An 18,158-nucleotide genomic window follows, 5' to 3' on the forward strand; every position below is an offset into this window, starting at 1 on the left:
AAATAACAATGTTCATTTCTTCAAAACGACGTAGCAAAAGGCCCAAGTTCTCACATGCCATTTTCATTTCATAGAACCGAAGCAACATTTACACGCCGCCCATATTGCGGCAGCTCCGGCAACACATTCCTTCTTCTTTCTCAGGTTTCTCCGCCATTCCCTCTTTCTTCATCATTCCTTTACTCGTAGCCATAATCTCCTTTTGTTCTCGAATTTAAAAATAAAACTAATGTCTCTGTTGTGCCTAGTTCCAATTTCGTCAATTTAAGCGTGCAAGATCTTAATTACGTAAATTGAACTCTGATTAGGTTTCCTCATCACGATTCATCAGATCTTTCACATCTAGCTAGTAAATGATAAAAGTAACGACGATGTTTTTGCTAAATTGCCGAAATACGCTGATTTACCGTATATTCATGAGTTTTTTATATGATAAGTATTTTTTTCCACTTTTCAATGACGCCTTGTTTATACTATTTGTATTTAATACTAACATTTTGAAAAATAACTTTTGAACTGTGTATTTCTATCCAAAGAAGGGGGAAAGGAATTTGGAATTGTTCAAAGTTGGCATTTTCTGATTGCTGATAGTGACTGTTCTAACTAAGCTAAACACTATGGTATAATAATTAGAGGCTATCCGATGCTACTTGCTATAGTATGAGACGTTAACTTCTTGATTATTGAGTATTTTCAGTACCTTAGTTAATTAATGAATGGAGGAAAGTAAAGGAAAATATTGTTTGTCTTTTGTGCATTTAATTTGGTATCAATCTTATCAAATCTGGTTTGTTACTGTCTTTTGGATTGGTGTTGCAGTGTAAAGTTGTAGACTGAGAGAGAGATTGTGAATTAAGAAAGATGGTGAAGTTGACTATGATTGCTCGTGTTACGGATGGTCTTCCACTAGCTGAAGGACTGGATGATGGTCGTGATATTAAAGATGCGGAATTTTACAAACAGCAAGTGAAGGCCTTGTTTAAGAATCTCTCAAGAGGACATAATGAGGCGTCGAGGATGTCCATTGAAACTGGTCCTTATGTTTTCCAGTATCCTTCTTCGTATATGTCCCATAATTGTTCTGTGGTGGTTGGTAGTATACATATTGTTTTGGTTTTCCTGCTTTCTCTGCTATTATAGTGTTCGGTACAACTAGTAACTAGTGTAACAATAATCATGAGTAATAATAATTGTTTGAGAGTTAATAATGATAACATGTACAATAGCAAGCAATTTTTTTAATTAGAAATGCGCTTTTATTAGGCTTCCCGTCCAAAGACACGATATGTTTGCCTGGGTAATCACATCATTTTATTTATTCAGATGTATCCTTTTATATTTATAACTGCAAATATTTTGGTTTTTACATTAGAAGATACTGCTTGTCTGTTTTTGTTTTCTTATGATTGAAGGTCTTATAGGAATTGGACTAACATCCATTTGATCTACTCTCCTCACGAGGACTTCTACCGGTCTCCTCCACACAAGTCCAAACCACCTAAGATGTGATTCTTCCATCTTTTCTACAATAGGAGTTACTCTAACTTTCTTCCGATACATTCATTTTAATCTTATCTTGTCTAGTGTGTCTACTCATCCAACACAATATTCTCATTTCTGCTTCATGAAATTTATTCTCTTGTCAACATTTTACTGCCCAACATTCAATCTCATATAACATTGAAGGTCTTATAGATATGCTATAAAACTTCCCCTTTAGCTTGAGTAGTCCTTTTTATTACATATGATAACTAAAGCGTTCTGTCATTTTATCCAACTCGCTTGAATCCTATGGTTTATGTATATATATGTATGTATATATTACATTTCGTCATGGTTTCTTTTACTCAACAATTTTATTTGGAAGAGTTTCATAGCCTAAAGTGTCCTTGACAAAATTTTAGTTATATTATAGAAGGACGTGTCTGCTACTTGACAATGTGTGATCGTGCATACCCTAAGAAGCTAGCTTATCAATATCTTGAAGAGCTCAGGAATGAGTTTGAGCGCGTTAATGGGTCTCAAATTGAAACTGCTGCCAGACCATATGCCTTCATCAAGTTTGGTAGATATCAGTTTCTGTACTAGCATATTCCATTTGTTGTTTTCCTCTGGTGTTTAATCTGCCTTTTTTCTCTTTTAAATGTTTAAAAGACACATTTATGCAGAAAACAAAGAAACTTTACCAGGATACCCACACTCAGCGCAATATTGCAAAGTTGAATGATGAACTCTATGAAGTCCATCAGATAATGACTCGAAATGTGCAGGAAGTTCTTGGTGTTGGTGAACAGTTGGACCGTAAGATATTTCTTGTGCTTCCTGAATAATTTTAGTTTTAGCATTTTGTCTTCTTCTGATTTCTTGTCCTGCATCATCAAAATTCATATTCGCAGATCTTGTTGATTAGAATAGAATATGAAGGTTAGGCCTCTACTATGCATTTAGTTATTTTTATTTTAGAATGGAAGTATTTGGAGTTGTATGTCAAAGTGATTCGCATACAGGCACAGATCCAGAGGGGGCAAATGTGGGTGCTCACCCCCTCAATATATTTTAATTTAATATGTAACAATTGTTTTTTATACAAACAATCTTTTCAAAAGCATTTTGTAGACATATATACCCCCTTTGCCTTGATGTTTTCTGGAACCGTCCTTGTTGGCATACATTTGTCTCTTTGATTGGTTGGTCTTGCTAGTAAATTAAGTGCAAATGATATTTGAGTTTGATACCCTTGTCGGACACTTTGCTTTAAAAGAAAAAAGATGCCATGGTTAGCGTAGTCCAAGGTTCTGTGTTGCTATGACTGTTTGTATTATTAGTGTTGTTGATTCAAATCTTTATTAGTTTTCTCTCGAGTTGCGGCCAGCATTTGTTATTAAACTTCACAGCCTTACCTTCAAAATTTATGTGCTATATTTTATTCCAAATTTTAATATGCAGAGGTCAGCCAAATGTCCAGTCGGTTATCATCAGAATCTCGCATTTATGCTGATAAGGCTAGAGATTTGAATCGACAGGTTAGTCATTTTGCTGCATCAAGCACATGATATTTAAAGTTTTTTGGTAGTGTAGGCTTCTATATTCATTTACATGTTGATGCAAGCTAATTTGGTTTTGGTCTCTAGGAAGTATCTTCGTGTAGTTGTAAATAGTTTTTGCTACTCTTTGCTTTTGTAGTTTACATAGAAGCATGCGATGTGCAGATTCTGTCTTTAGAGCAGCTATATAATTTATACATTTTATATTGTCCTTCTCTGAAATATCATTAGATGGATTTGAAATATGAATTTTGTCTACTGTATGACTGTGGCACTTTCCATTACCTAGCTGTAATATAAAGATGAGAAAGGTTCTGTGTTATAAATCTGAGACTTTGTTTGTTAGTTTAAAATGTTCCACTCTTGCATTGTATCTGAGATCCAAACTTTTTTCGTTCTGGTTTTGGTTTATGTCTACTCTGTTGTTAATTTGTAGCATTTGGTTGTCAGATACAGTTATAACCAGATGGGTTATCATCAAATGACGCACCGGATCAATTTTGGTCTTTCTATTTGTTAAAATTTAGGAACATGGATCGCCCATGCCTGCATATAATGTATAGGTGAATATAATAAGTTTGCCTGGGGCTTGTACATGCGGGGTTAGCAATATTTCTTATGACTATCTTTGATTTAATGAGTCCCCTTTCTGTCAATTTGATCATTGTATACAAAATCCTATATCCCGTTTGAAATCTGTTCACGGGTAGTTTTGTAGAGGGGAGGAATGGAAAAGGAAGGCTTGAGAGTTGAGACTATCTTACAAGTGTATTTTATATCTCTCAAGTCTTTCCTTTCCATTTACTACTCTCCAAAAACCAACTCTTAAACATATCCTTAAGTTCATGTAAGTTTACAGTATGTATGTGACTATATCTGTCTACCTAAATATAAGTATATGACCGTCTAGTATTTGGATTGTAGCTATACTCAGTATTGGAGATATATAATTTAAAATGAAATATTTGCTGTAGGCTCTGATTCGGAAGTGGGCCCCTGTTGCTATTGTTTTGGGAGTTGTTTTTGTACTTTTCTGGCTCAAAAACAAAATTTGGTGATCAAGCTCATTATATGACATTTAAACCTGAGACTTTGCTGCTATAGCTTCTTGCTTTTCTCACATCACTATCCAGATTTGCAGAGATTCAGGGGAACCCTATATGCATGAATGATGTCTACTTTTTATGTACAATTTTGGTTTAGAAAATGTGAATATCCTCCATTACATTCGAACATAGCTGGATCAGGCATTCTGGAATAGGAACAACTTACCTCTTTTGTGAGGAGCCAAGATATGAGAAAACTTGATGTCCTTAGGGATGGCTGTAGACATTTGCTCTCCTTCCCATTATTTTTAGGGTTATTGCTTCAGTGGCATATATTTGACCACCTATATATATATATATATATATATATATTGTTACAGATGGAGTTTCTGCTGAGGTAGAATTAAGTTTTATATGGGCAGTTTAATCAGGAGCGTGATATTTGAAATGCTTGATCATAGATTGGTAAACAGTTTAATTTCATTTTTAGATTTCACTTTGACATATGTACGTTTAGTTTAAACTAGTTCATAATCAAACCTTTTTGAGAGACTGACTCTCTTATGAGAACAGTTATCATATCTAAAACCATGAGAAAAATTTTGTCTTACAACTATACATGAATAATTATGATTAAAAGTTAATTATTGATTATATAACCATTTCTTATAATCTTTATCATTCAATTAAGATCTCATGATACATATTGATTGTTCTCAAATATCATAATAACAAGTATCCTAAATGACATGAAATATCACACTTTTTGAGTGCTCCCATTTAGGAAACCATCAACTTGATTACCTTGGCAATTAATTTAGCTCAACATCCACTAAATCTGTATGATTACAAACTACAGGTAGAGCACTGATGCGTTCTTTATTTAGTATCAAGAATTTCGCATATACGGCTACGCTTACTTTCATTGCAAATCAAAGCCATGAATCCACTTGTTTATTTACAACAAGACCAAAACATTGGAATTAATAATAAACTATACTCCTACTTCTCAACAAAAGATATCCATTGGTATGTGCCAATCTTGGCCTAAATATCCCAAAAATTGCTCTAATGTTCACTAGCAGCTTTACCCATATAGTTTTCCCTTTCATGAAAATGCTAATTGACTAGTTTCAATGAATGCAGAGGGAAAACAAGGAACTAATTACAATTTGACAAAAGGCATGTGGGTTCCTTCTGAAGTTGCAAAGCAGAGTATTAATTCCCCAATATACACTATATGCTTTGTTTTTATTTTAAATATCATCCCTTTAAGACTCAGTCATTTATAGCTGATTTTGGAGCTTCACTATTCAACACCATTAACTTGAACACAGTTTCCAACTATTTGGTGACATAGGCATGATCCAGGACCATTTAGGCTTTATCAACATCATTGTGAATTGCTGACAGGATTGCTCTTGTTGACACCTTGCATGTCCATAGAAGAGTTTGTTATGCTATTAACTGAGCCTAAGGTCTGAGAGCTCAACTGTGGACTTGCTGGACAAGCTTCGGGATTACCAGCACTCATAGTGGCATGGATTGCCCCTGAACTCATCTGTGGGCTCATCGGCATTCGTTGACTCATCTGCTGAGGGCTTGCTTGCTGATGTGCTTGTTGGTTCAGTGGTGGAACTCCCATTGTAGATGGTGACCCCACCTGTGGGGACGAAACAACTGCCTTCAATTGTGAAGTTGTTTCTTGCTGTTGTTGCTGCTGCTGTAATTTCTGCTGCAACTGCTGTTGTAAATGCTGCTGTAATTGCAACTGCTGTTGATTTTGCTGTTGCTGCTGCTGATTCATATAATGGCTCATCAACTTTGGTGGACCCATAGGTCCAATTTCCCTCTGCAGTGTATGAATATTAGCCCTATTCGTAGACTGACCCAATATTGAAAGACCAGCAGAAGCAGAGTGCATTTGCCTGGCCCCAGACATGCCAGCTATGCTAGACTGAGGTGATCCTAACATGCTTCCACGATTCTGTGCCATTCTAATCCTTGATAGCAATAATTCAGCCTGCGATTGAGTTATGGTCCCGGACCTAAGTTGTTGGTTTAATGCATTAGTAATATTTGAAGCCTGGCTAAGATCAATTGGGTTCTGACCCATACTTCCCATGCCAGACATTGACATCATTGGTGTTGAGATTCCAGATCCAGGTATTCCTCTTGCAGCCCCCATTCCAATAGGATTGCCCATCGGGCCAAGCCCAACGATGCTATTTCTCAGATTGCCCATACCCACAGACGTTCCAAGACCCATCATCATTTTCCTCTGCATTTGTGGCTGCGTTTGTTGCTGCTGCTGTAACATCTGAAGCTGTAGAGGTGAAGAGTTGTTGAGCATGTTACCCAATGGAATATTGGAGTTATGACCAACTGCGTTTACGTGTGAAAGCTGATTCTGCCCAAGCATCATAGATCTCTGGAGGGGATTCTGCTGTTGAATGAGATTGGATTGATTCTGTTGCATCTGCTGTTGTTGCTGTCTTGCTTGTTGTGAATCCAGTTGATGTGGCCTCGAAGCCATTGATACACCAGAGAGAAGTCCTTGAGACATCTGGAAGGCCTGAGGGTTTCCAGGTGGCAACATCCTCTGGTTTGCTACAAGATTCTCTGGTAAGTTTAAAGAAGCATTACTGCCACTAGCTGCTTTTGCAATTTCATACGGTGATTGATCCGGGAATTGTTCTCCATACTGTTGCAGTTCACCTATAGAGTTATTAGGAGGGAGACTAGCTTGACTGTCTGATGGAAGGTTAACCCGGGTTGGTTTGACTTGGATTCGGTCATCTTCCTTCACATATCCTTCGTGTGCCATCTACAGTCGGCAGATTAAACTATTAAGAAAAAACAAATTGACAAAGACATGTCCTTCATATGGTTCTACATCAGATAGATAAACGTACCAATGAGCAGAACTGGTTTGCAAGCAAATCCGCAGCATGCTGATTCACAAATTAGCAAAATAAGTCAGAGCAATAAACTTGCAAAAACTACCTTAAATCATATCTCAATGGTAGGAAATTCAAATGTCTGTGCTATTACAACCTTCATAGTTCATTAACTTCTAATAAAAATAGTAATTTCGTGGTCAACAGTGACTAAAACACCAAGTCAATGCTGAGAAATTAAGGAAATATCTACACAAAAACTATTTCCGAACCACAATAACAATAGGGATCAAAATTGTGCCATAGGACAAAACGGAGTGGGTGGATGATAAACAAGACGATCATGTCAGGGAAATGACAGTCAGAGTAGATAATGACAGTAACATGCGGCCACATTAAACATGAAAGAAATGGAAGAGATAGCAGCATATGGGATAAAATGGCAAAGGATCCTGCAAAAAGGGCCTCAAAGGCACAAGATTTAACAGGGTGATGAAAAAAGAAGAGAACCTATGATAAATATAGATGGGAAATGACTATCTGAGTGGTTTAACAGATGATAATATGGCATAAGGTGAATAACAGCTAAAATCATTGAAGCATATTGGCTACTACTAAATTCAGATGAAATACTTAATATGGATAACAAAAACAATTATCTCTGCCATGAAACTTACAGTATTGGGTAATGTGGGGAGATGATCCTCTGCAGCTACAAAATCACCATCATCAATGTCTCCATAATGCATAGCCACAGTACCATCAGATGGCTTCTCGGACATTATCATCCTAGTTCGCAACCTAGGAACTATAGAAACAACATTTCCTGCAGAAGAAAATAGAATTTTAGACAAGGAAAAAACTTTATATTGGCAAGAACAAAAGACTGAGTACAAATTTCAATAAACCTTGAACTACACGCTCCGGAAAAAAGAAACTTAAGTGTCTCATTTTGCACACGTTCATACTGCCACCCATGAGCGACTTCGACAACGAACTTGTCTCATCTATGATTCCATCATTATTTGTTGCATTGGAGAGACAGGCCCCCAAATGTTGCGTTGAATATGTAGCCTGCTTTCTTGTGGGATAATCGTCACCCTTGTTCTTCTTTAAGTTAAGTTGATGCCTAGTAGAAGTCCATATGATATATGTAAGAACAGAAAAACAGACTACATGAAATTTAAAAACAGAGCAACCTGACACTTCCACTTCATACCTAAGTGGTAGCAAAGGCTAGCAAGTAAAAAATCATACTAAATAAAAATTAAAATGACAATAATTTGCACACTCTAAATTTCGTTCTGATCTCCAAGGGTGCAGGAAAATAATGGCAGATTAAAATACTGATAAAAGCCTTCCCTCACCACCACATACTTGTACATAAAGAAAAATGCTGCGGAAAATCAGAAATGTAAAACTATAAATAAATAAAAATGTTGAGATGCGTTTTTAAATTTTAAAACATATACCTCATTGTCACCGTTTCAATTTTTGAGAACCTTTCAAGCATAATTTGAAGATCTTGATCAACCACAGCTGAGGTCCCAAGTGAGGGACTATTTGCATTCGTGCTGCCAGTACCAACACTAGCAGGAGAACCAACTCCACTAATTGCTGGCATTTTCGGAAGGGAATCAGATCTCCGTTTAGAAGCTAGGTGTGCCTGGTGTTGCCTTTGTGTAGGATCATTGACACTAGAAGTCAAAGATGGAGTTCCAATAGCAGTATGAGCTGAGGAAATTGCTGTCTTCTCCTTTTGTGACGGTCCAGGTGCATTAGTCATTGAGGATAGTCCAAAACTTGGTCCAACGGAGCCGCTGGGAAATTCCCCAAATTTTGAAGATAATGGGGAGTGATATAATGCCCCAGTAGATAAGCGAGGACTCTGTACTAGTTTCCTTTTCTGAAGCTGGTCCTCTTTTCTTGCTTCTTTCTCCATATGCGGACCCACATTATTCCATGTTGACTGGGAGAAATTAGGTCTCATTAATCCATGCTGGGGTAACCTTTGATGAAACTGTAATTGTTGAGGGTCCAAATTGCTTGTATCCATTTCCATCTCACTTTTATTGTGGTTTATCTCTGCAGGATCTAACTTTTCTATTCCAAACTGTTCCTCTCTGGAAACTATCCCCATTCCCTGCTGACCAGAAGCAAACTGAATAGCTCCTGTATCTTGATTTAGCCCCCCTTCAAAAACCTGCTGAGGAAACTTCTGAATGCCAACACTTCCATACTTAATTCCTCTGACCATTGCTTGCTGTTGTAATAGTGTATTCTGCCAATTCATATCTGACCCTTGAAGAGCTTCAACATGTGATCCAATTTGCTGCTGTTGCATTGTATCAATACCTGTTGAAGCTGGCCTCATTCTTTTTGCAATACTGGATAAAGGTGATGTTTGTCCGTCTGGATTCTCCCTTTTTGCAAGAAAAGAGCCATTTGATTTTGCATTATCGGCATATGAAACCATGATATCCTGTACAGCAGGAGAAGCTGCAGATGAATTAATAGCAGAAACTGATCCACGCTCCTGCACGCTTCTCGGAGTTCTGCTTGCAATTTGGTACCCTGATTGATTGGACATCATGGAAAAGCCTGAGACAGAAGAATCAGGTAAAATACTCCTGGATCTCAAACCCGTGGCAATGCTTGGACTAAGATTTTGTATCGCTGGGTTTTCAATAGTCTGCTGCATGATAGCATTAGGTGCAGGAGTTCCCGAACCAGAGAACCTATTAGTTGAGCTTTCGGGCACTCTATCTACGCATATTTTCTTCCCATGGCTTGTACTACTACAAGTAACAGCAAACTCTGGCAGATGCCTTGGTCGCTTTCTCCGCAAATTACTCAAGCATAAATTGAGCTGCAACATGGAGTTAAATCATTAAGATGCATATGGCCAAATAGTAAGTTTATCAAGCTATCTTATTTATACCTTAGTGGGAGCTGGACTTTCAGATAGCCGATCTAACTTCGGAGTAGGGTCTAGATGAAGTTTTGGTTGTAATGCTTTCACAATCTTGGATTCAACTTCCTGTTATTAATGTAAATAGATAAGTGACATAATTGCCCAATAAATGATAAGTATAGGAATTGGTATTCATCCAGGGTAAATGATACTCACCATTAGATCACCATATGTCCAAGACTTATCAGTGATTGATGGGATTTCCTTCACAACATTCTCCAATGACATCTTGAGGCACACTTTATTAATAGTAGGAGAACTACCATTAGACACGACATCAGCCCCCCTTTCAGAAGAGCATCTTCGATAATCACGCACCTGGAAAGTTACAGAATCAATACAACACCATTTGAAGTAGATAATAATGGTGATAAAATTAGGAAAATGTTTAAGGAAGAACACAGAAAGAATGCAACATGGCACAAGAGAAGCTCGCTGTATAAAAAGAAGGGAAACCAAAATATGAAAGGAGAAGAGCAACTTGCTAAAAGAAAAGAACAGAAAAAATGCGAAGAAGAAGAACAAGCAACTTGTAAAGAAAAAAGATGGAGAAAATGCGGCATAAGAATCTGTCCAAAATCAAAGGCAAGAAACCCAAAAGGAATTGTCAAAATGAAAAAGGTTCTCAGGCACATGAAGTATTAGTCACTACCCAGTGCCAGTGGCACTCTCTATGAACAGTAAACGTTGTATCCCAAACCAAATCCCAGAAGAAAGAGTCTATAATTTTTTACAAGAAAATAAATGGAAATTTAAAGAAGCCTTTTAATAGTAATTTACTATTAGTAAAGCATCACAAAAAACAAATACGGCTCACCTCACATATAAGTCCCCCATCAATATATTTGGCAGGTATGTCATCCAGAATATCTCCAGGCAAGTGACCTGACTCAATGGCCTCCAAATACAACATTATAAAGAAATAAGAAGGGTCAGTACATGAATGCTTAACATAAGTAGAGAAACCGAAAACAATAAGAAAATTCAGAAAGTAAGATGGTGAATATGACAAGGAATTTGAAGCCACCCAAGGAAAGGGCACATACAAAAGCACAGTTTATGGCCCTATTCTATTTCCAACTTCCAGGTATATGGTCTTCTAAAAAACTTCTAGGTATTATACGGTGTATAGATGGAACGAGTGGCTCAAATCCAGTCACGCTCAACTCAAACTATGAAGCTCAATTAATCTAGTCATTTATAATTAATTGAATCATGCCACCAATCTCGAGTAGTCAAGTATGAGACTTTATACACGTAGAAAGTGTTGAATGTCACTTATAATTGAAATATTTAAAAATTAAATGTTAAAACTGAAAGAACAAAAAAATTATGAAACACTGAGACTAACCAAGAAAAGGCTTTCGGAAGATCTATCATATGGATGTAACAACTTTGGAAAAGACTGATTCGCTTCATTCTGAAAATTTATAAATTAAATAAGTTAGAAACATATAAGAAGGAGCTAGAAGATTGTTTATTTTAGATGATTCCTTCAACTTCAGCTTATGTTAACAAACCTCGATGGGTTTTCCAATAGAATAACCATCTGGGAACAGGTTCAACGTGAAAGAAGCTTCCCCTTCTGTCAAAACAAGAAAGCATCACAAAAATTAGGATTTATACACGAGATAAGGGGCCAATATACTTTGATGACTGACCGATTAATGACAGACTTTCAGATGAATTAGGAACCCGAGCAATGTTTTCACCAGCCTCAACAAGATCACCCTGTATAAAAATTATATGTGAACCAATCAAAGCTAGATACAAAATATTGAACATTTCCCACCATTTGCATTGATACTTTGATTGAAGTTGGTCAAATTACAGACAATATGCCAGCTTATTGCAATATAAGATATAGCCCAAGTACGACACACATCCTTTGTAAACCAAATAACAAGCTCCCAAACTCATCATCTCATTTACCAATTAACTTAGAAAATCCCAGGATTTTTCAATTCTGAAATGATCGTAAATCCCATCCCCTTCTTATTGGAAATAAAAAATAAAGGTATGAATTAATTGGATATTTGTATATGGCCTTCCTATGTCACTGATTGATGCAATATGTTTCCCTGCCTTTATACTCTGACATTACCACAATATCAAAGAAATACACATGATTTTCAAATCTTCCAAATTTGGTTTAATCTCCAACTAGAAATTAAAATTAAAATCAGTGAAAGGTTCTAATTGAGGATTCGGCTGCAGTTACTTTCCGAGGGAAAGTGCGGTGTGGGAAGATGCAGCCAATGTCGCTGCAATATTACTAAAAACGCAATATTGTAGCCCCAGTTTAGAACCTTGAGAGACATAAGAAAATATCTTTTCAACATGAAAATAAATCTTTTTTTATAAATATCAGACCTCACATCTGGCTTCCTCCTCATAACTTCCCTATCGAATCTAGCATACTATGCTGTGTCATAATCTTAGTCACACAGAAAATAATATTGGTACAACCTTCAATAGTAAAAACCGAAGCTTCAACACAGTTAAGATCCCAAATTTACCATTCATAACTCTCTCTCTAAACAACAATATCATGCATGTAACAGCAAAGTCAGAAACTTTTGAAATCAAAGAGCAAAACCCACAATTCAATTGTGGTGAAATTGAAGTCAAATAGCTGAATTGGAACAGATTTATTACCTGGGGCACTCGTGAATTGGACTTTGAATTTTGTGATTCACCACTGTCATGTGGAAGAGGAAGAGAAAGAGGCTTGGGGCGATACCTGGTGCCATTTTTTGACACCTTAAAGGACACCACCATCACAATTTTCTTTGGATTTGGGAGAACACAAAACCCTAGAAATTAACACAGAAGAGAGAAGAAAGAGATTTGTGTTCGTGTTCTTGCGCCCTGTCACTTCAATTTTCTTCTCTTGTTATACCTGTGCTTGGGTTTCCAAAAAAAGCGTTTTTTTTTCTTCTGAAGATTTTATCGTTTTCCTTCTTTATTCACAATGAACCCTATCCCGTGCTGTACACGAAATATGCATTGTTTTGTTATATTTATATTTATTTAATAATCCATCAAAAACAAATAGATTTAATTATCATATTTTTTCTCCTTGAAGGTAATTTATCAAGGATTCTCCAAAAAGTGATTTTTTTTTTCACTTCCAACATAAACACCAATCATTTTTTTCATCTTCAAGATAAACACCGATAATTTTTTCAATCTTCAAGATAAATACCAATGATTTTTTCACTTCAAAAGAATTATAAATTGAATTTTTCTTCAAAACAAAAAATTTATGATTATTATATGTTTTTCTTAATTTCATTATTTTTGACACAAATAGTTTATAATAAATAGAAAAGTCAATATTTTCTCTTTTTATATACCATTGCAATTCCATGAGAAAATATCCTCCTTTCAATGTTGCATTCAAACAATTTAAAATCAATTTTCAAACTAAAAGCTAAATACGAAATAGCTTTTGATTTATTACAATTGATATTTTGAAAATCGGTTAAGGAGAATCGATCATAAAATAACAGAGAGCGCATCACTACAAACATTGTGGTGATTTATTTCCCTTCATTTTCTTCTATTATATGCTTTTTTTTTTCTCTCACTTCACATTCTCTCTGTCTTTCTTCTTCTGAACTCAAGTTAAGGGCCATTTTTCAACGCACCACTCCTATTCTCAGCACAGGTTAGCTCAGTTATTTTTCTCCTTTTTAGTTTTGATTTTCTTTTCTTATGTGATGAGTAATATAAATTTCCATAATTATTCTATTTTCTTTTCCACTCTTCTGTGAATCAAGATGACCCTGTTTTCTATGAGTGAAAAGTTTTGATTTTTGGGTGTTGCAACTGTTAATAGTCTTCAGTGGGTTAAAGGGTTTTGGTAATTATTCTGTATTAGGGTCTTAACTGGTACTAGTCATTCCTTTTTTTGGATTTGGATTAAATACAAATTAGTAGTATTAATATTAGAGTGTAATATTGATGCATTCTGTAAAGAATCATGCACAATCAGTGCATCGTCCACTCTTTATTTGGAAAATTAAAGATGAATGGTAGATGATGGAGCGCAGTGTAAATATAAGGCTGATTGTTTTTTTCTCGATGGAATAAGGGTGATTGTTATTCACATACTTTGTTGATAATAAGAGTCTTCAAGTTTTCATCCTCTTAGGCCTATGGAACCTTCCTTTACTTAATTCCTTTTGTACATTGTGAAAGTTGTTGGTAGGAATCCATAACTACAAAATACGGTGAGGTTCTTGTTGCATTCTGGATTATGCCAAACAATCTAAAATGGTGGCTAATTAATGTGACAGTCTCAGACTTTCAGTAGTTAAACTAGTGAGTATGTTTATGTTATGTGTAGGACACTTCAAATTCAATCATTAGACAGAATTAGTAAATGTTGTATCCATCATTTGGAAGACTGTACCAGAGTTTTACATTTGCTCTGTGTGTGTGAGATATATGGTGCAAGCTATGGTAGCCAACTACTTCATTCTTATGAGGCAAAGCTTTGCTAACCACTTCATAGGCTTTGTAGTTCAAGTTTTCTCTGTTTTATAGGACTGAGACATTAGTATTTGGCCTTCTCACTACCAGAATCCATTGCATACTCATAGATACATCAAGATTGTGCTGTAGCTTATGCGAAGAATATGCTATTGATCCCATGATTGAAATAGATTTCAGTGTTTTTTGCATATTTGTAGGCACATTAGTTAATATGGTAACAATGAAGCTGTCTCAACATATTTTGCTTCACAATTGTGTGCTATTCTTCATCTTGCTAGAATTAGTGTTTTACTGATTTACTTTATTTGTTGTCCAACTTTCAATTGTGTACAGTACTTGCAGACTATAAGACCTAGCAGATTGTTGAAAATATGGCCAAGCACCATCCTGATTTGATTATGTGCAGGAAGCAGCCGGGAATTGCAATTGGACGACTTTGTGAGAAATGTGATGGCAAGTGTGTGATTTGTGATTCTTATGTGCGCCCATGTACACTTGTTCGGGTTTGCGATGAATGCAACTATGGATCATTTCAGGGTCGATGTGTCATATGTGGAGGAGTAGGAATATCTGATGCCTACTATTGTAAGGAATGCACACAGCAGGAGAAAGATAGGGATGGTTGCCCCAAAATTGTTAACTTAGGGAGTGCCAAAACCGATCTATTCTATGAACGCAAAAAGTATGGCTTTAAGAAAAGATGATTTGTGTCTTACTCATATCGGAGCAATGGAATCGAGACTTTGTTCTGGTAGACTATTATCTGAAAAAATTATTGATAATGTAACTGCATGACTTGCTCAGTACTGAACATAGGGTGGGAGTATCAAAACTATGCTTTTTTTGTTAGCAACTATTTGTTCTCGCCTTCATATTTTTTGTTTTTCCTGTTGCCTTCGCCTTGAGGTGAACTTGATTATGTGTTTGTATTGTTTAGTGTTATATTACGATTTTGGCAACTCTACCGAATGAGCTAACTTTTAGGGTGAAGTTGGTCCTCGTTATTTAAACATTGTATTAGAGTCTCTTGTCTTGATCTTGCATCCATAGATATCTATTCTTGCACACTTACACTCAAGATATTCTCAGTCATGGCTTAGGTAATAGTTTCTTGTGAGCTAGCTTTTATAGTGAAATTAGATGAAGTTATTTTAACAAGTAGCAATTTGAATTACTGGTTTCAAAATATTAAAACTTGTGTTCCTTAATGCCTTGATATGTGGACTAACAATAAATGGGCTAACGAATAATGAATTGTTAACAGTGGAATCATGCTGGAATGTGTTCTTATTTGCAATTGGCCATTGCTTTCTCTTCAAAAAGCAACAATGAGGTATAGCAACAAAATGAAATGACATGAGAGAACAAACATAGCAACAAAATGGGTCAATGGGCAGAATAATAAGATTGAGTGAATGATGAAAGCGATGGCATATAAATATGGAAAAGTGAAATGAGGTATGTGATGGTTTGACAATGTATTTCTAGAAATTGAAGAGTATAGAGTACAGAGGGAAAGTGTAAGTGATAGAAAAGATGATATGAACAGACTCAATGCCCTGTCTGACCATGTTCTTCAATATATAAAAATGGAATTTATGCACATAAAAGATATTGTAATGAAATCAAGGGCTACAATTACAACTCAACCATCCAACAAATAGGAACACCACAAAAGAACTGTAATGTATGTTCTGCACACACGAATAAATATTCTTCCACTGCAACAAAGTCACCAAGGTTTAATTTCTGGGGACTAGCACAGTACTGAAACAACATGAGTTACCCTTCTTTAGATTCTTTCATTCTTTCTACATATTCATTCTTACATATCTGTCAACAACAGAAGAAGGGATGGTCCCAAAACAAAAGTAAGAATACTTCTTAACAAGACTACTGGCTACACATGCATGTAACTAGTATCTTAAAATTGAGTTTGGTCCTAATTTTTTTAGAGCACCTTCATTGCCTTTTGCTAGTGTAATTATAATTTCACAAAGGCTTATACTTCTAGAACGCCGAGTTTTACTGTCCTCCGGGATGGTGAGATGTTATAAATGTCATCCTAGGGGAAAGCAAAACTCAGCATGTTCTTAAGTTTTAAGTCTAGCTAATGCATATAAAGTAACACAAGCAAAATGCAGACCTATGTGAATCACAACAAAATTCTTATTCCCTTTACAATATCAACACACACACATTAGAAGTAACCAAATGATGCTGAAGAGTGAAACAAGAGATAAGAACTAACAAGGCACTTTAAAACGCTATTTATGATCCTTGCTTATGTATATATCTTCGATGTGTAGTACTAACTTACTGAGCAATAAAATCAAAAGAAAAAACGTAAAGACAATGGTAATAAGATGAAACTCAACATAGTAATGTCATACTGAAAATCACAACTGAACAGAGATTTGGTGTATGACTGATTCAGAAATCCAACCATTTATCATAATAGACACAATTTTTGGGAGAAACAACACCATCGGGTGTACAAAAATTAATCCTTGGACAAACTCCACAAGGAATAGAAGCCATAGCACCCACTTTTTCTTCTCTAACACCACCAACCTTACTCTTGATTCTATAACAAACTCTACCAAGAGGAACACCAGCAAAATCATCAAACCCAGTACTCTTCACCTCAGAAACCTTATCATCCAAAACCAAAGTCTTCAAAATCTCCTCCAAATTCTGATTACTAACATCAACCGTAAACGCCCCGGACTCCTTGAAAAACTTCAAAACCATATCAACTGTTGCAACCTTCTGCCTAGAAAGGTACCCCAAAGATAGCTGCTTGAGTGTGTCAATGAATTCGATGTCGAGTTTTCCATCACTGTACCAATCCCCACCAGTGATCTCCTTAGAGGGTTGGAACTCAGTGGCCATGAAAAGTTTTCTGGCTTTGTTCTGAATGTTCACAACCTGTTTGATGAATTGCTTGGCTTCAAGTGACTTGAGTGCTTTCTTGAAAATGTTTTCTGGGATTGTGGTTTCTCTTTTGATGTCACCACTCCATATACCCATGTTTTCCTTTGAACGGATAATGTTGTAAACGATTCTCTCTTCGTTTGAGAGAGAATCTGAAACAGCCAAGGCCATGTCTTGGCGCTTCCGTTTGTTACCTCCATTCATTGTAGAGTGTAAGGAATTGTTGAAGAAATGGGAAATACCTGATTGGAACGAGTGTGTTGGTTCTTATCGCTGTTGTTGCTGCTACCAATAGAGCAATGGCGATTAGGGATTGGAGTAGGGTTTCAGAGTGGGGGAAGTTGGAGGAAGTGAATCAGTGATGATGGGCCTAATATTCAATAACTTAGAATATGCAATCTTTATTTATTTTTTTCATTTCAATTTTCTTAAGAGTCCTCATATATATATATATATATATATATATATATATATAGAAATGGGTGAGCATGAGTCAGATAAAACTTCTCTCTTACTTCACCCGAAATATATGTTGTATTATTTTTGAACCAAAATTTGGTCTTGGATTTGAAGCTAATTCGACCTCGAATGTTTGGTGAATCAACTTTTTAACCTGAATCTGATTAAGTATAATACATACATATATTTTAGATAAAATATTTTTAATATTATTTATTATTATAGATATGTAATTTTGAATTATGAAGTGATATATAATATTTATATTGTTAATCACATATATACTATGAAAAAT

The 18,158-nt window shown here is 35.9% G+C and overlaps 4 protein-coding genes across 9 annotated transcripts; 2 read left to right on the top strand and 2 right to left on the bottom strand.

Annotated features, from left to right (window-relative positions):
• LOC109355741 (25.3 kDa vesicle transport protein-like) lies at positions 1–4,515 on the top strand. 3 transcript variants are annotated; one of them, XM_019598944.1, is made up of 6 exons: positions 1–144; positions 797–1,049; positions 1,905–2,065; positions 2,155–2,301; positions 2,947–3,023; positions 4,019–4,515. In XM_019598944.1, exons 2-6 carry the CDS (start codon positions 862–864, stop codon positions 4,100–4,102), a joined length of 657 nt encoding a protein of 218 aa, XP_019454489.1. In that variant the 5' UTR covers positions 1–144; positions 797–861; the 3' UTR covers positions 4,103–4,515. The 3 variants fall into 3 exon arrangements, with proteins under 3 accessions (XP_019454489.1, XP_019454488.1, XP_019454490.1); XM_019598943.1 differs by having other exon boundaries at positions 820–1,049; XM_019598945.1 differs by having other exon boundaries at positions 827–1,049.
• Positions 5,480–12,866, bottom strand: LOC109356679. Of its 2 annotated transcripts, XM_019600147.1 has the most exons (13): positions 12,623–12,866; positions 11,626–11,695; positions 11,485–11,549; positions 11,316–11,384; positions 10,782–10,862; positions 10,121–10,282; positions 9,932–10,030; positions 8,463–9,859; positions 7,899–8,119; positions 7,668–7,816; positions 7,006–7,044; positions 5,853–6,917; positions 5,480–5,813 (listed from the first exon to the last, which is right to left on the bottom strand). In XM_019600147.1, exons 1-13 carry the CDS (start codon positions 12,743–12,745, stop codon positions 5,484–5,486), a joined length of 3,870 nt encoding a protein of 1,289 aa, XP_019455692.1. In that variant the 5' UTR covers positions 12,746–12,866; the 3' UTR covers positions 5,480–5,483. The 2 variants fall into 2 exon arrangements, with proteins under 2 accessions (XP_019455692.1, XP_019455691.1); XM_019600146.1 differs by having other exon boundaries at positions 5,480–6,917.
• On the top strand, positions 13,545–15,217 carry LOC109356681 (PHD finger-like domain-containing protein 5B). 2 transcript variants are annotated; one of them, XM_019600151.1, is made up of 2 exons: positions 13,545–13,637; positions 14,827–15,217. In XM_019600151.1, exon 2 carries the CDS (start codon positions 14,839–14,841, stop codon positions 15,169–15,171), a length of 333 nt encoding a protein of 110 aa, XP_019455696.1. In that variant the 5' UTR covers positions 13,545–13,637; positions 14,827–14,838; the 3' UTR covers positions 15,172–15,217. The 2 variants fall into 2 exon arrangements, with proteins under 2 accessions (XP_019455696.1, XP_019455697.1); XM_019600152.1 differs by having other exon boundaries at positions 13,553–13,637; positions 14,810–15,217.
• Positions 16,078–17,789, bottom strand: LOC109356680 (DNA-directed RNA polymerase III subunit RPC6-like). 2 transcript variants are annotated; one of them, XM_019600148.1, is made up of 2 exons: positions 16,873–17,789; positions 16,078–16,300 (listed from the first exon to the last, which is right to left on the bottom strand). In XM_019600148.1, the coding sequence occupies exon 1, from the start codon at positions 17,606–17,608 to the stop codon at positions 16,901–16,903; it is 708 nt and encodes a 235-aa protein (XP_019455693.1). In that variant the 5' UTR covers positions 17,609–17,789; the 3' UTR covers positions 16,078–16,300; positions 16,873–16,900. The 2 variants fall into 2 exon arrangements, with proteins under 2 accessions (XP_019455693.1, XP_019455694.1); XM_019600149.1 differs by lacking the exon at positions 16,078–16,300 and having other exon boundaries at positions 16,800–17,637; positions 17,698–17,758.

Source organism: Lupinus angustifolius, chromosome LG09 (genome assembly GCF_001865875.1).
Source record: "Lupinus angustifolius cultivar Tanjil chromosome LG09, LupAngTanjil_v1.0, whole genome shotgun sequence".
NCBI classification, from domain to species: domain Eukaryota; kingdom Viridiplantae; phylum Streptophyta; class Magnoliopsida; order Fabales; family Fabaceae; genus Lupinus; species Lupinus angustifolius.

What these genes read in the sequence shown, in the direction of transcription:
- LOC109356680 (XM_019600148.1), bottom strand. Translation starts at nt 17,608, where the DNA reads ATGAATGGAGGTAACAAACGGAAGCGCCAAGACATGGCCTTGGCTGTT.
- LOC109355741 (XM_019598944.1), top strand. Translation starts at nt 862, where the DNA reads ATGGTGAAGTTGACTATGATTGCTCGTGTTACGGATGGTCTTCCACTA. An exon ending in ACTGGTCCTTATGTTTTCCA is followed by an intron (nt 1,050 to 1,904) that starts GTATCCTTCTTC and finishes ACAAAATTTTAG; the next exon opens with TTATATTATAGAAGGACGTG. An exon ending in ATATGCCTTCATCAAGTTTG is followed by an intron (nt 2,066 to 2,154) that starts GTAGATATCAGT and finishes AATGTTTAAAAG; the next exon opens with ACACATTTATGCAGAAAACA.
- LOC109356681 (XM_019600151.1), top strand. Translation starts at nt 14,839, where the DNA reads ATGGCCAAGCACCATCCTGATTTGATTATGTGCAGGAAGCAGCCGGGA.
- LOC109356679 (XM_019600146.1), bottom strand. Translation starts at nt 12,745, where the DNA reads ATGGTGGTGTCCTTTAAGGTGTCAAAAAATGGCACCAGGTATCGCCCC. An exon ending in GGACATATGGTGATCTAATG is followed by an intron (nt 10,031 to 10,120) that starts GTGAGTATCATT and finishes CATTAATAACAG; the next exon opens with GAAGTTGAATCCAAGATTGT. An exon ending in TCCGGAGCGTGTAGTTCAAG is followed by an intron (nt 7,817 to 7,898) that starts GTTTATTGAAAT and finishes TTTCTTCTGCAG; the next exon opens with GAAATGTTGTTTCTATAGTT.